Source organism: Haliaeetus albicilla, chromosome 24 (assembly GCF_947461875.1).
Source record: "Haliaeetus albicilla chromosome 24, bHalAlb1.1, whole genome shotgun sequence".
NCBI classification, from domain to species: Eukaryota; Metazoa; Chordata; class Aves; order Accipitriformes; family Accipitridae; genus Haliaeetus; species Haliaeetus albicilla.
Genome location: NC_091506.1, coordinates 19,954,732 through 19,968,956, shown reverse-complemented (window position 1 = coordinate 19,968,956; position 14,225 = coordinate 19,954,732). Strand labels below are relative to the sequence as shown.

At 59.3% G+C, this 14,225-nt stretch overlaps 1 protein-coding gene across 4 annotated transcripts in view; it reads left to right on the top strand.

Annotated features, from left to right (window-relative positions):
* The window catches only part of LOC138681769 (semaphorin-3D-like), a 28,057-nt gene that overhangs the window by 1,667 nt on the left and 12,165 nt on the right, over positions 1-14,225 (top strand). For all 4 annotated transcript variants that reach the window (XM_069769617.1, XM_069769615.1, XM_069769616.1 and 1 more), the window contains exon 2: positions 11,047-11,248. In XM_069769617.1, coding sequence (XP_069625718.1) covers positions 11,122-11,248 — 127 coding nt within the window. In that variant the 5' untranslated portion in view covers positions 11,047-11,121. The remainder of the gene's footprint in view (positions 1-11,046; positions 11,249-14,225) is intronic.

Genomic DNA, 14,225 nt, shown 5'->3' with positions numbered 1-14,225 from the left:
GACACAGACACCCTTGTGATTTATGAGCTGGGGATGGGGAAGTCAATCTGAAAGCCAGGGTAGAGATATCAGCTCTATAAGAAATATGGGAAGAATTCATCCCTAATCTAATCTCACCGAATTCCACAAGGATGCAAGACAGGGATCGTTTGCTCTGGTTCCTTAGGTTGAGATTTAAACAGGAAACCCCCAAGGATGCAAGTTGTTCTCCCAAATACCAATGTGCTTGTGCGTGGAGGCCACGGAGGGGGTGCCACACTCTGAGCCGTCTCGGCTGGCTAGGTAAGAGGCGATGCCAGGCCATGGGGCTGCCAAGCAGCACTGAGCTCAAGCAGAGGGAGCAGGAGCCAAGCCCGGGGTCCTCGGCAGGACTCGCTGCTAACGATGCTCTTTGCCAAACCAAGCCCTTGAGCCAGCAGGACTGGCAGATGTTCTCGCCGGTGAGGGTTTCTGGCTGCCTCGCTCTCTGCTGTGCTCCTGTGACACCCTCTCGGGGGCTGTTTACAGCAAGGATGAAGATTTATTGTAAACCTTGGCTCCTGGACTCTCGGAGCTGCCTCTTCCTCCAAGTTTGGTCTATCCCCACTCCAGCTGGGATTACAGCAAGAGGCGGCTTCGAGAGCATGGGGTAATTGGGTCTTTACAGGCACTCGCTCACGCAGTTACGAACCTGGTGTTGAAAGCAAAGACCTAGACATCAGTCAGCTGAGTAACCCCCTGGCCCTGGGGGCAGCTGGCGGTGGCTTTTGGATGGGGAATGGGAGCCATTCCCAGCCTCACCTGCCCTCTCTGAGGAGCATTCCTCTGGGAGGAGGTCTGCTCGGGAGATCCCGCTCCACCTTGCTCCGGGTGGCCAGGAGCTGCTGCAAAGGACAGGCTGCAGTGGGAAAGAGGGCAAAACCAGCGTTACCTGTTCTGCACTGGGTCTCCAGCTTTGGTCCTCCCTGGCCCCTGCGAGCCACCCATCGCCTCCCCACCTACTTCTCACTTCTGCCCTGCTCACAGGAGCCAGCTGTACCTTATCCAACTCTTTTTGCCTGGGGAAACTGAAGCATAGAGTGGCAAAATGACCAGCGTAAGGTTGCAGAGCTGGGCTCACAGCGTGGGGGACCAAGTGATTCTGCCTACCTGAAGACTAGATTATCCCAAATCACAGCCATAATAATCCAGCATCTACTTGTGGCTAGATGCCAAGGAATGACAGTGATTTTGTGGTACCTGGGAGAGAGCACTCCATATTCCCGGCAGATATAAGCCTTTATTATTCCCCGATGTGGGCACTGTAGGGTATTTGGGCTCTGCCATCTCCACGCTCAGCGACCCCACATACCCCCCAATCCACCCCCAGCTCCGCTGTGCCTGCAGGCACGCCACGCACACGCTCCGGGCCAGCACAACCCGGCTCCGCCAGCGGGATGGCATGGCATGGAGCACAATTGTCACCAACGTCAGCCCCAGTTGACTTGGGAGCCTGCCCAGGATATGGTTTCCCTAAAACAATGCCGTTCACAAGCACACGACCGTGTGGGGTTATTGTTCTTGTCTCGCGCGCTGGCGAGCTGCCATTTATTGTGCGCAGGAACTACTCTGCTTCTCCCACTGTCGAGTTCAGGTTTATTTCCCCGTTTTCCAGGAGGAAAACTGATGTCAGCTAATTTGGCCTGAGCACTTTGTAGTGTGGAGGAAAAAAAAAAAGCAAAAAAAAAAGCTTTCAGTTTCAATCTGTCCATTGTCCACTGAGAGAAGAGCTGGTCTTCCCACGGTGTGTGTTCCCACCAGGCAGGTGGTGACAGCTCTGCCACCATGTGTTGGAGGTTGACGCTATCTTGTGCACGGGCGGTGGTAGAGTCAGGCTTAATGTTGAGCTGGTTTGTGCTGCAGGAGGACGAACTGCTGTTTGGAGGAAGATGGGACACTTGGGGTCAATCCCTGCCCTGCTACGGTTCCCGTTTGGCCATGGGCAGGGCACTTAGTCCATCTGTGCCTCAGCTCCACACTGGAATAACGACAGCCACGGTGGCCTTCCGTGGCTGGAAGCTGTGCAGATGAGTACGCGGAGGACTGAGAGGCCTTCATGTGAAATTGGGGTTGGACAGGAGGGCTGTGTCCTGGGGATGGTGCACGGTGGTGGTTGCTTCTGGGCTGCGCTGGCCCGCTGGGGATGCTGGCACAGGGAGCCGTGCCGTGAGGAGGTGCCTCCACTTGTGACCATGCGCCGGGCTGGGTTATCTCTGTTTTGGCTTGCTGGTTAAATGCTTGCAAGGAGCAGAGCTGTCTGCCTCAGAGCGTGCCGCTGCCAGCGGTCGCCCTGGTTCCCCTCGCACAAAAGCTACGGCAGCCACCCAGCGACTGACCTGCCCCAACCCCTGACAGATGTGCCTTCATCTTCAGCTCAGCCTGGAGCTGACCTGGCGTCTCCTGGGGAAGAACGAACGAGCAGCCAGCTGGGGCGAACGGCCCCGCATCCATCTGCGGCGTCTCTGCCGGTCGCTGATCCTAAGAAATACCCTGCGCAGAAGTTGCAGCCTTGCTCCAGACAGCTCCCTTTTTTGCCACAGCAGAGCTGCTGGGCTGGGGACGGCGAGGTCGCTCAGCCCCTCGGGAGCTCGTGGCCGGGCGAAGCTGTGTCCCCTTTCTCCCCGAGCAGCGTGCCGGAGCAAAGGGCGGCCGGCTGAGGAGGCTGCGGGAGCGTGGTGCTCTGCAGGGGTCCGAGGCTCGCAAGCCAGAGAGCTTACCCGGCGATCCAGGCTGTAATTACCGAGGAGCCCAGCCAAGAGACTCTGAGAAGAAGCAGATAACAGTACAGGCACCCTCCATCCTCATTAAAATACTTTCTCCGGCAAAGCCCCCCACGCCTGTCCAGCCTGTTCCAATTAGCGCAGCGGGCCGGGGAGAGCAGAGAGCAGGGCTCCTGTTGATGAAAAGAAAACACTCCAGAGCTTTCAAGTATCGGGGGAGGCGGGCAGCCCCGGCTGGCACAGCGAGAGGCCCCGGGAGCGTGACCGGCAGCCGTGTCGCTGGCTGGCAATGGTGAAGCGGATGGGCCGGGTCACTGAGCAGCGGAGCAGGTGCTTCACAGCCAGCTCCCACCCGGAATGGCCCTGGGATCAGAACTGGGGAAATGCAGCAAAGCCAACAGCTCTCCCAGAGGGGCTGAGCATCCCTGCCCAATAGGTCTGGAGGTGGGAAGCAACAATCCCGCTGTGAATGAAGTAAAACGCGTGTTACAAATTGTGCGGGTTTGCTGAAAAAATGCCTTGGCACCTTAAAGTAGCGAGATGCTCTGGCTTGGGGGTGCTGGAAAAGACTGCAGCCTGCCTGTCCAGGCAGCAGGGATGCTTCTGCGCTCCCCAGGGCTGGTTCTCTCATGAGACCCACCCGGGGACAGAGCTGTCTCCAGCCCTTGGCTCTTTGCTGGGATACTTCAGAGAGGCTCCCTAGGGTGTTGGTACGTGCCTGCCAGGACCCTGACCAAGCCCACCACTTCTTTTCCAGCAGCCCATGACACTAGGTGATGGCTGAGCCTGCCCAGGTTTGAGCTGGTGACCCAGAGCTGGCAAGTTCTGTATGAAAACCCTGGGTGTCACCCAGCCCCTCTCCCCAGCAGAGGCTTTTCAGCCAGCCTGGGGCAAGAAGCATTAGCAAACCCGTCCCTGGCTAGAGTCCATGCTGACTCCTGGCCTTGGAGCCCCTGCCAGGTTTTAGGACGTGCGTGATTCACGCAGACCCAGCCTGCAAAGTCTGAAGCCCAGAAAACAGGTCCTGAGCGAGGCAGAGCTCCCCGAGCCTGCCGAGGGCTGTTTTGAATGTCAGGCCATGTGGCGGACAGGTGACAAGGGTGGGTTTCAGCCGGCGGGCGGCATCGTGGTATAAATGGCTCTGAGGAATGCGGACGCTGCCTCTGGGGACTCCTGAGGCTTTGGGGAGCTGGCCTGGCAGCGGAGCGGGCAGCACAGAGCCTCTTCGCTACCTTATTTGGGTACTTTTTATCTAACACAACATCAGAGAGTGGCAAGCCCCTTCCCAAACGTGAAAGAATTTTAAGCTTCTCAATTGCATTAGGAGGCAGGTTGGGAGTTTAATACGCCAAGTCAATCCAGGGTTTAATACACCAAGTTAATCTGGAGTTTAATACGCCAAGTCAACCCTGACTGGGCTGAGATGAGCTGCACGGCTGCTGCCCAGCATGAGACGGGATTGCTCCATGCATGACCCACCTCCCTGACCCTCTGCTTTGTCTGGGGAGGACCCCAGCCTTTTTCCTCCGAATTTGCCTCTGCGCTGCTGCCAGCTACCCTGCTCCAGGAGCCCTGGCCTGGGCAGCATCCCGCGGGTGCTTGCCTGAGCTGGGGCTTGGCAGCAGGACCTTAGCGCTGCCCTGTGCTGGGGACGCAGGCACGAAAGCTGTGAATGGAGGTGGGGAAATGCGGTACTGGTATGGCAAGGAGAGCGCCAGAGGGTGTGCAGAGTCCCAAGAAGTCCCTGCCTGCCCAGGTTTTCCCCACGGTGTATTTGCCCAGACTCAACAGTTTGGTGGCACTGGAAGCTGCCTGTATTCTGGCAGCATTTTAGGTGAGAAGAGACTTGCAAGGTGCAGTTGCGCTGCGTCTCCATCCGGCTTTCTCTGCACATTGGACTCGCTACCTCCCTGGTGCTGGATGCCCTTGGGGTGAATTAAAGGCAGGAATGGTGGAGGTTACTCAACTGGCACTACTTGGCTCAAGCAGCACGTTCAGGAACACCAAAAAGCCCCGTGGGACCTGCTGCCTAAGAGCATGGGCCAATCCAGCCCATCACCATGCCTGTCACGGTGCAGTGAGACAAGCCCGGCTGCTGGGCCACCTTCCCAGCCCAACGCCTGAGATCCAAACCAGAGCAGGCTTCACCTCTCTCCCTTGGTAGGAAGGGAAAGGTAGGGGCTGAGGCAGCGGCCCCCCGAGAAAGGGATTAGCAGGAGGATAAGTGAAGCCAGCTCCTTATCCTTTCATAAACAGTTATTAATAACCTGGCCAGCCTTGGGCTTGGTAATTCCCCATTTGCTTTTAGAGCATGTGGTCCCAACTGGAGCGTGCCTTAAGCTACTGAAACTTCAGGGAGATGAACACTGTTAGAGAAGGTGCCCTATTTGCCTTTCCAAACCTAAAGGTTTACCCAACCCCCAGAGATAAGGAGCTGAGCTTGGCTCCCACCTACCACGGCCCCAGGCAGAGAGAAAACTCCTGTCTGCACAGAAGAGCAGAGACAGGGGGGCTCTGCTGGGGTCCGGGACAGCAATGACGGGTGGGTTCACAGCCCAGGATGGACACTGCTTTGTCCGTGTGACAGGAGAGGAGAAAAACCAGCTGCAGAGGCTACGAAACGTCCATGTTTGTGCAGTGGCACAGCTGGCATGTGCTTAATGTGACATGCCAGGTCTCAGGGACCAGGAATGTTTGCACATCAGCACACGTAAGAAGTAAAAAAGGGGGAAAAGCGCTCATGCTCTGAAGTGTCACCACAGGCAGCGAAGTCCCCTGATACCACCCAGACCACAGAGCTGTCCCTGCTCCATCGCCGTTATCGCCTGGTACCCGTTAGCGAGGAGCCCCCCTGCCTGGCAGGGGTGACGTGCCGATGGCACGGAGCGAGCGCAGCCCGGCCGAAGGGCCACGGTGTGCCAGCAGCAGCTGGGACTCATTCCTCCATGCTCGCGGTGCTTGGCACCCTTCGGCAGTGGTGGTTGGCAAGGAAGGGTGATCCGGGGCTAATTGTGATTGTGGGCTTTAATCTCGGGAGGCAGGAGCGTAGGAGATGTCCCAGCTGGAAGGGAGCCCGCTGGCCAGCCTTGAAGAGAAATGCGGGCGAAGCCTGAGCAACCTCAGCCTTGCTCTGCTATTGACCAATTCCTCCTTTCAAACCCTCTGAAATCTGCTCCTCCTTGATCTTTGGAGCTCTGCATGGACACGTGTGACCTGCGTTACTGAGGGGTTCATTGAAACCTTGCCATTGCACGGGGCACACCGGGACACCCCGGTGCCGCTTGAGCTCTGGCGCTGGCTTTCGTGGTCCCAACTTGCGTCATGCTGCAGGAGCATCCCGTGCCTCCGTCCCCGTCCCACGAGCAGCTCACCACTGCAGGCATTCCCGGCGCTGGTCCTGCCCTGGCCAGGCAGCACTGGAGGAAGGCAGGGAGGGAGCTGAGGGCCCACCCCAGCGGCTTTGTCCTCCTGGTTGGAGAAGGACGACAGCTGTCTCTCCCTGCAGCTGCCGGGGCATCCATCATCCTGCGCGGGATGCAGAGGAACAACCAAAGCCCTGGGGCGAGCAGGGAGGGTTTTTGTGCCTGCGTGGGCAGGAAGGGCAACAGGCAGCGCTTTAGGAAGAGGGACAGCCACAGGCAGGGGTGCACACCCAGGCACGCGCCCAACACCTCCAGCCGTGCACGCTCCCTGCACAAGTGGCCCCGCGTTTGCACGGCACAGACCGTGCGGCGTGCACCCGACTAACCTGCGGATGCCCGTGTGGGGACGGGCACCCGGGTTGAGCCGTGGGAGAGGAGGAGACTCCCTGACGGCAGGGCACGGCAGTCCTGTCTGCTGGACCTCCTTGCCTGGCTTTGCCCCCGCCAGTTTCTTTGCTGGGGTGAGACTCCTTTCTCCCAGCTCCCAGACTGGCAGAGGGGTACCTGCCATCCCAGGCAGAGAGGGGACCACCCGCACCCAGGGCTTCTGCGGGGCAGGGGGGAGGCAGGACAGTCTCAAGAGCGTGGGGCTCGGGTCTGGGAGCCAGGGCTTGGGACCCTTGGGCAACGCCAGCCCCATGGAGGGGGGGTCTCAGCTCCCCAAGGCTATTCCCTCTCACGGTGAGGTCTAGCACAGCGTTTCTGTCCCCCGGTGGGGAGGGTCACTGCGGCTGAATGCTGACACCAGAGTGCAGCCCCTCTCCTCCCCCCCTTGCTCCTTTCCCTTGAGGTCCCCCAGCTGCTGGGGGCCACCATTTCACCTCCTGCCCACGGCCCCGCCAGCCCCGCAGTGTAACTGAAGAAGGCACTAGGCTGCAAATGGTGTGTGGGGATTAGCCGGGACACAATCGGGGCCTGTGGAAGCGGCGGAGCACATGGCGGGCTGCGCCGGGCAGGGAGGCAGCACGCGGGGCTGCTCTTAGTGCCGCAGGATCTCCGGAGAACTCGAGTTCCGCGTGCTCTTCCCTCTCGGGAGACAATCTGTGGCCTGATAAATCCACTGCCGGGGCCCTTCCCCCCGCTGAAATTTGGGCTGGTTTACACTATTTGCGGCATCGCAGCAAATAGGCATTGTCGGGAGGAAATTGGTGCTTTCACGGATAAACAATTCCCTCCCATACCCGCATGTCTCAAACAGGAGGGATTTGTCTTTTCCCTGTGCTGCTCAGTCTCTGGCAAGACCTTTCAGGGGACTTTGTCTCCAAAGGAAAAATTCAGCGCCGTGCCGTGAAACGGTGACTCTAGATGACAGCCCGGAGCCTTAATCCTGCAGGTCACCCGTGGAAGGGGAGGGAGAAGAGGGCATAGGGTGACTGCTGGGACCAGGGCAACCGGTGGACTGCTGGGCACAAAGTCAGCCCAGCGTCGTGCTGTCACCACCAGTGCCGCCTACACCAAGGCACTCCTGATGACTGCCAGCTCCCCCGAAACAGGGCTGCAAGCACCCACATCCTCCCCCTCCGGCCCCATGGTGCCCAGAGTATGAAATCTTACCCCCCCCCCCCCCCCCCAGACATCCCCTCGCCCAGCAGCCTGCCCTCATCAGCACTTCCCTCTCCAAACTGAGATAGAAATAGTTGCAGCTCCGGACAGTTGATTATTTAAAGCTGTCGGGCATGTTTAATTTAACCCTGGATTCATCATCTGCAGCTTGTTTCCATCCCCTAGACACCCTCTCAGTGTAAACTCTGCCTCTGCCGAGCTCTTCACCTCCAGGCAGATTTGGGCAGAGGTTTACAGGCAGGGGACGTGACCCTGCTGCGTGTTTCCACCGGTGTCCCCGCTCCGACTGGCACAGAGGGATGCCCCTGCGCCAGGGGCTGCGGGCACAGCCGGGTCGGGAGCTGCCACTGGGATTTTAGCTGTGCGTCAGGAGACGGACGTGCCGAGTCCCTCACCGCTGCCTGGGCATGATGGGGGGGAGCCCCAAAGTCTTGGTGAAGGCATGATATATAGGGGAACCTTTCTTACTGGAGGTTATCCTCCGACAGTTTTTTCTTTCCTTGCCCACTGCAAGCCCCTCCAGCAAGACCCTCGCCTTTTCTGACCCTGCATTCAGCTCTGCCAGGGCTCTGCATTCCTCCTGCGTGTGGCTGCGGCTCCTGCCACCATCAAACTTGCCTTCGGCATCCCCAGGCCGAGGTGGCGAAGTCCTGGTATAACCAAGCCGTACATGGGAGCGTGCACGCCTGCCCCGCCGCCCCTGCTGCAGGCATGCAAAGCATCCCTAAAGCTCACCCTGCAGCCATGCATGAGCGTGTCCTGGAGGCAGGAGCGGTGCCCTGGCTGCCATCCGCAGAATCCCAACCCACCCTGGCATCCCCTGGAGCTCTGGGTTGTGAAATGTTCCTCCCAGGGCTGGCTTAGCCCAAACCTAAGCCTAGCACAGGCCCTGCTCCATTTATGGAAAGCTGCAATTAGAAGCCAGTGTTTTCCCGAGTCCTCCAGCAACCGAATGCACATTGGCAAAGAAAAAAAAAAAATAAATCTCTGTCAAATCCCAGGCACGTCCTTGGGATGACCCCCAGGATAGCAGTGCTCGCTCAGGGCATGGCCACAAGTCAGCAGGACAGGTCTGTGAGACTCCACTGCAGATGGCTGAGTGCGGGGAAGAGCTGAAATTGCTGGAGTATCCCCAGGAAAGCTGTTCCTCATCTCTGCCTGCTGGGAAGGTGTTTGTGGGGGAAGCGAGGGCAGGACTGCCTGTTAGCGGGTCCCCAGTGTGGCTGATGGGGTTCCTACCTCTCCACAATCAATGTGTCAAGCAATGAGCAATTTAAACCAAGGTAAACCCATCATGTTTGTTGTTTTTTTCCCTAGGCAGTGGTTGGCCTGTCAAAAAGTCTGCCCAGGGAAGGAGTAGATGGGTTGAGAAAGCAGCCCCAAACCAAAGAGAGACAGAAAATGGCACAGCCGCCACCTCAGGGTCACATCCAGGTCCCAGGGTGGTGCCAGGTCTCCTGGGACTGGGAAAGGCTCTGGAGCAGGAGCAAGTCATGCTGGCCAGAGCGAGAGCAAGGCAGGAGCGAGGACAGGAACGGGCAGGAGAGAAGCTGTGCCGAGGGGCTGCACCCCAGCCTGGCCACGGGCTCCTGCCTGCTCTTCGTCTGCTGGGAGGAGAGAAACCCCAACTCCGCAAGCCCAAAACCTCCTCCCTAAGCAGAGCCGAGTGCTCCTTCTTGTGGAAGGCAGAGACCAAGGCAGTTGGAAAGGCTTGGCTGCACCATCCTTCCTACAGCCCTTCGCCGGGACGGCAGAAATCCCCTGCTCCTTCCGCCAAGAGCTTCTGGCCAGGAATGAGCCAAAAAGCTCATTTTAAATCTTTCAGCCGTGGGACTGGAAGAACTTAATATGCAGCAAGAGGGGGAGTTAGTCAGAGCTGCCATTTAGGGACCAGGACATTTATAAGCAGGGAAAAAGCATCTAAATCGCCTGAATTAATTGCTGAGAGCTGGCAGGCCAGCCCCGCTCCCCGCAGGAGGTGTGGGAGCTGGCAGACGAGGCTGTGAAACCCTGTACGCCTCTGAGGGGGTGTAAATGTAAGAGAGTCCTTCCAGCCTGCAGCGTCCTGGAGGCAACGGATGCTGGTGGCCTTGGAGAGGTCTGCGATGACCAGGCAATTTGCAGAGCTACCGGCCAGAGTGATGTATCATGTACACACACAGCCGCAGCTCATGCTGAAGGGATCACAAGAGTGGCATTTATGGACAGTGCTCCAAAACATGAATTCCCCCTTGAGTAAAAGGGACAAGATTTAACCCCAGGCTGAGGTACGATGAATATTAGGGATCCCTCACCAGGCTCTGGCCAAGCACTGGGGTCTGAGTAGATATTTAGCAGAGGACGCCCAAGCTCTGAGGGCCTGTTGGAGGGTATACTACTCCCCGAGCACTCCTCGCCTCTTTCCTCACATCAGTCACCTCCAGGATGCTCAAATCCAAGTGCTCCTGAGTACCACATGCCATGGGCATGCTGGCATCACCCCGCACACCTCCCCTAGCAGGCTGTAATAGCTGGTCTTTGGAAGTCCCTGGACATGAAACGCGCTGGAGCTCCCGGGTGGCAGCCGGTGCAGCCGGTGTGCGGGTCTCCCAGCCGCAGCTCCCTTTCCCAGTACCCAAACTGGCCCTGGGAGCACCAGCTGCTCTGTCAGCTCCCACAGGCGGAGGGCGCAGAGTGTCCCAGCGGGGTCCAGGGCAGCTCACAGCAATGGAGATATTCAGAAGTCCTCCTCACCCCCTCCCAGGACCGTCGATGACTGCTGAGGCTGCGAGGACAGCCCAGCCAGCGAGACGCCCACCTCCTTGGGCCCCCCGCTTTCCCTCCCAGCCTGGCCGGTTCGGGCTGCGTGAGCTCCTCAAGACAAGCCTTGTCTCCCCGCGATCCTGTGCTCCCCGGGGAGGTGCGAGCCCCAGCCCCCTGCCAGCCCGCAGGTGCTCCGCTCAGATAAAGGCTCTTGCGGCGGGTGCTGCGGGGTCCCCAGCCTGTGCCTGGGGTCCCCCCCCAGCCTGTGCCTGGCCGCCTTGGCCCAGCACACGGAGCTCGCTGCGGCTGTGACCTCCCCCCCCGCAGCAGGCTGCACAGCAGCCCCAGCTCATTTTGCAGCAGTAGCGTGGGTGTGCGGGGGGCTGGCCACTTGCTCTTGGTGGCTCCTCTCTTGTCAGGCAGCTGGCCTGACGTCTTCTGGGGGACGAGCTGCCTGCAGACCTACCGAGCTGTCACTCGGCCTCCCTCAAGCACCCTCCCCAGCCAGGAGCCAACGGGACGGGGGTCCCGACCCGCACGCAGCCCACTGCGGTACAGCCTTCCCCCTTTTCTGCTTGCAGCTGGTGGCGGAGGTGGCATTGCGGCGCTGGACCATGGTGCTGTGAGGGTGAGCTGCCCCCCTCTCTGCTGCCAGAATGCAGGCTGCCCCCGGCCGCAGGCTGCCCCTCGCTGCGCTTCTCCTCTTCTTCCTCCTCCTGCAGCAGCCGGGCAGCAGCGAGGCATGGAAGCAGCACGCCCCGCGCCTTCGCCTCGCCTACAAAGGTAAGGGTGGATTTCCTTGGGGTCTGCACCTTGCTCGGGCGGGCTGGGACAGCGTGCGCAGGCAGGGAGCGAAGGGGGTGGCCAGGGCTTGGGGGTGGCAGGCAGTAGCCCCGCGGTTGTGGCCGCAACATCTCCACACATTGGGCCCTCGGGTTGTTTCACGGATGCAGCTTCAAACACAGCCCCTGAGGATGCTGGCGTCGGAGAAGGGGGCTGAGCAGGGAACGCCCTGTCCTGGTCCAGCACAACACTGGGACCAGAATAGACATCTCCTTCTGCTCAGACTCGCTCTGGGCATCTTACGGTGTGTCCTGGGCTGGAGCTGACCTGGGCAGCTGCAGGGGAATGTCCCCTGTCTTCACGTTCTCAGTGCAATGGGGACACTGAGCCCCAGGCAGTGCTGCTGGCCCCTTCCCCTGCCTCCCACCATCACAGTCCTGTCCCAGCTCAGCCCTTCTGCCTTTACCCCTCCTTTCCTGCCGAGGAGAGACTGATCCACTGTGCAGATCATTTCCCTGCTGCACTTCAGCCTTCCCCCTGCCCTGCATCTGTCTTGTCTGTTTAGATTATGAGCTCTTCAGGAGAGGCACAGTTTGCTCTTCTTGTACCTGACGCAAAATGGGGCCTGCTTTTGGTGACCTGAAGATGCAATAAGAGCAGACTGACAGGTAGCCGGTATGCAGTCCAGCAGAGAAGTGCAAAAAGGGAATCTCTAGGGAAAGGGTCTCTGCAGGGGAATGACCGGAGCAGTTCGAGCAGAGCCCTGCTAGCCTGGCAGCTGGTCACTCTGCCATGGACCTGCAGCACAGACTTGGCCAATTCACCTGCTTTCAGCTTCTCCTATATGAAAAAGAGCAAGTTGCTTTGAAGGACAGGCAGCTCAGCACGTCCCCGGTGCTGGCATGGACGTGGCAGTCGGCAGGGCTCAACCAGCCCTTCTCCACACCTGTGAGGTGGCAGTGCATCTTTTCCATGGGCATTGCACTCAAAGCTCTGGGGCCACCCCCTTGGCCTGCTCCACCACCCTGAGAAGCTGCTCTCTGGGCAGGGACAGCCACCAAGGTGGAAGATGCCCCCAGCTTGTGCCTGGAGAGGGATGGACCTCTCAGGGATGCAGGATATCCCTGCAGGGAGATGGCCCCGCTGATAGTCCAGCTCGGAAACACGGTGCAGGGTCTGCCTTTCCTTGGAGCCGGCAGAGGCAGAGCAGGGCTGCTGGGGCAGCAGGAGCGCAGAGGGACTGCTGACTTCAAAGACCCACGATGTGCTGGGGCCAGACATGCCAAAAGCCCTCAAGTCTTGGGCAGACGCAGAAGAGGAAGCTCCCAGCATCAGGAGGGCTCAAGGACAATGCAAACAATGGCAAGGGATGTGACTCATGGACAGCGCAAGGCAGGTTCAAGGACACAATGCCTTGAGAAGTTGAGGTTTAAAAACCCCTAGGAAAAAAAAAAAAAGAAAAAATAAAAGGAGCCTTTGAGAGTCCGTCTATGAGATCAGCCTTGCCCTCAGATCCCAGCACGGGGGAGGCAGGCAGAGCCCTTGGCGGGGTGGGGGGGAGAAGATGCAAGCAGGCTCGCCAGAAGGAAATGACAGCACCGAAGGCTGGGAGAGCGAAGGAAGGATGGGGCATGGGGCATGGGGCCAGGAACAACAGCAGTGGCTCCCACCCTGCCCAGGAGGCGAGGAGGAGATTTATAATAGCACGCTGGCAATCACGGCCACGCAAGAGGCAGCCTCCGGGTAAGCTGGGTCAGGCTGGGTCAGCCCTGACACTGCCCGGAGCTGAACCTCTCTGTTTTCTGAGGCCGTACAGCAGTACAGCTACGGAGCGAAACCACAGCACGCCTCCCAGCTCCTCTTACTGTAATAATCCAGGGCAGGCACAGCTAGAAGTTGGCAAATGGGTCTTCTGCCAGCCTTTGATCTGCAGCCAGCCCAGCCGGGCAGGACCCAGAAGCCATCACTGTGCAGCAAGTGCTCGGGAGCACAGCAGGCTGGTGGGTCTCTGGTTATCGGCACCAAAAGCCGCGCTGGCACCTCTCTTATCAGCCAACGGCAGTGAGGGGCTGAAGCCTGATTTAGCGCCGAGCTTCCCTTGGGCTTCAGGGATCTCCTCCATCGTCTGCTCCGACCGATGGCTGGGGGAAGGGGAGAGGAGAGCCCTCCGGCACAGCCGGGCTCTGACCCCAGGAAGCGCAGGGTCGCCCTGCACTGAGGATGCTGCAGCTAAGCGGCAGGCAGAGATGATGGATGGGACAAGGCGGTTACAGTGGTCCTGACAATAAAGAAAAACACCATGGCCTTGGGAGATAATGAACACAAAGGAGAGGATGTTTCTCTGGGCTCACCCATCGGTTTAGCCACCGCACAGCTGCTGCGGAGACGGCCTGGTTCCCTGCCTCGAGGGCCGGGGTTTGGATCGAATGCCTTGTGGGTATAGCTGGACTTGAGGGCAAGAAGAGGCTGATTTGTGTGCGGCAGCTTCCTGCGTAGAGGGTCTGGGTCCACAGCGCTCGGTGTTCCCTTGGTGAGGGAGCAGAACCGCACCACAGAGTCAGGCTCGGACCCTCGCGGTCATTAACCCTTCCAGAGGTCTCATGGTGCAAGTGCAGGGCAGCGAGCCCTTCCTGGGTCCTCCCACATACTATTGCAGCAGCAGAGAGGGCTCCTCCATCATCCCACCTAACCTTGTCCTCGGATGGGGCTGGGGCAGTTCACAGGGTGACCAGCAGCTGACGTTCCCTGGGACCAACCTTGTCCCCGCTCCGCTTAATTACACTTGATGAACACTGACCTTCCCTCCCACCCCAACCTGTGCCCTGCCTGACATTTCCCCCTGGGTCAGGCAGGTCCCGGGTTAGCGCTGGCAGACACAGGAGGGTGGGCGATGCACAGCGCCCTGCTGGGGACCCAGCGGTGACAGTGGCCCGCAGGCAGGGACAGGAATTCAGCTGTTAATCCCATTCAGCTGGTG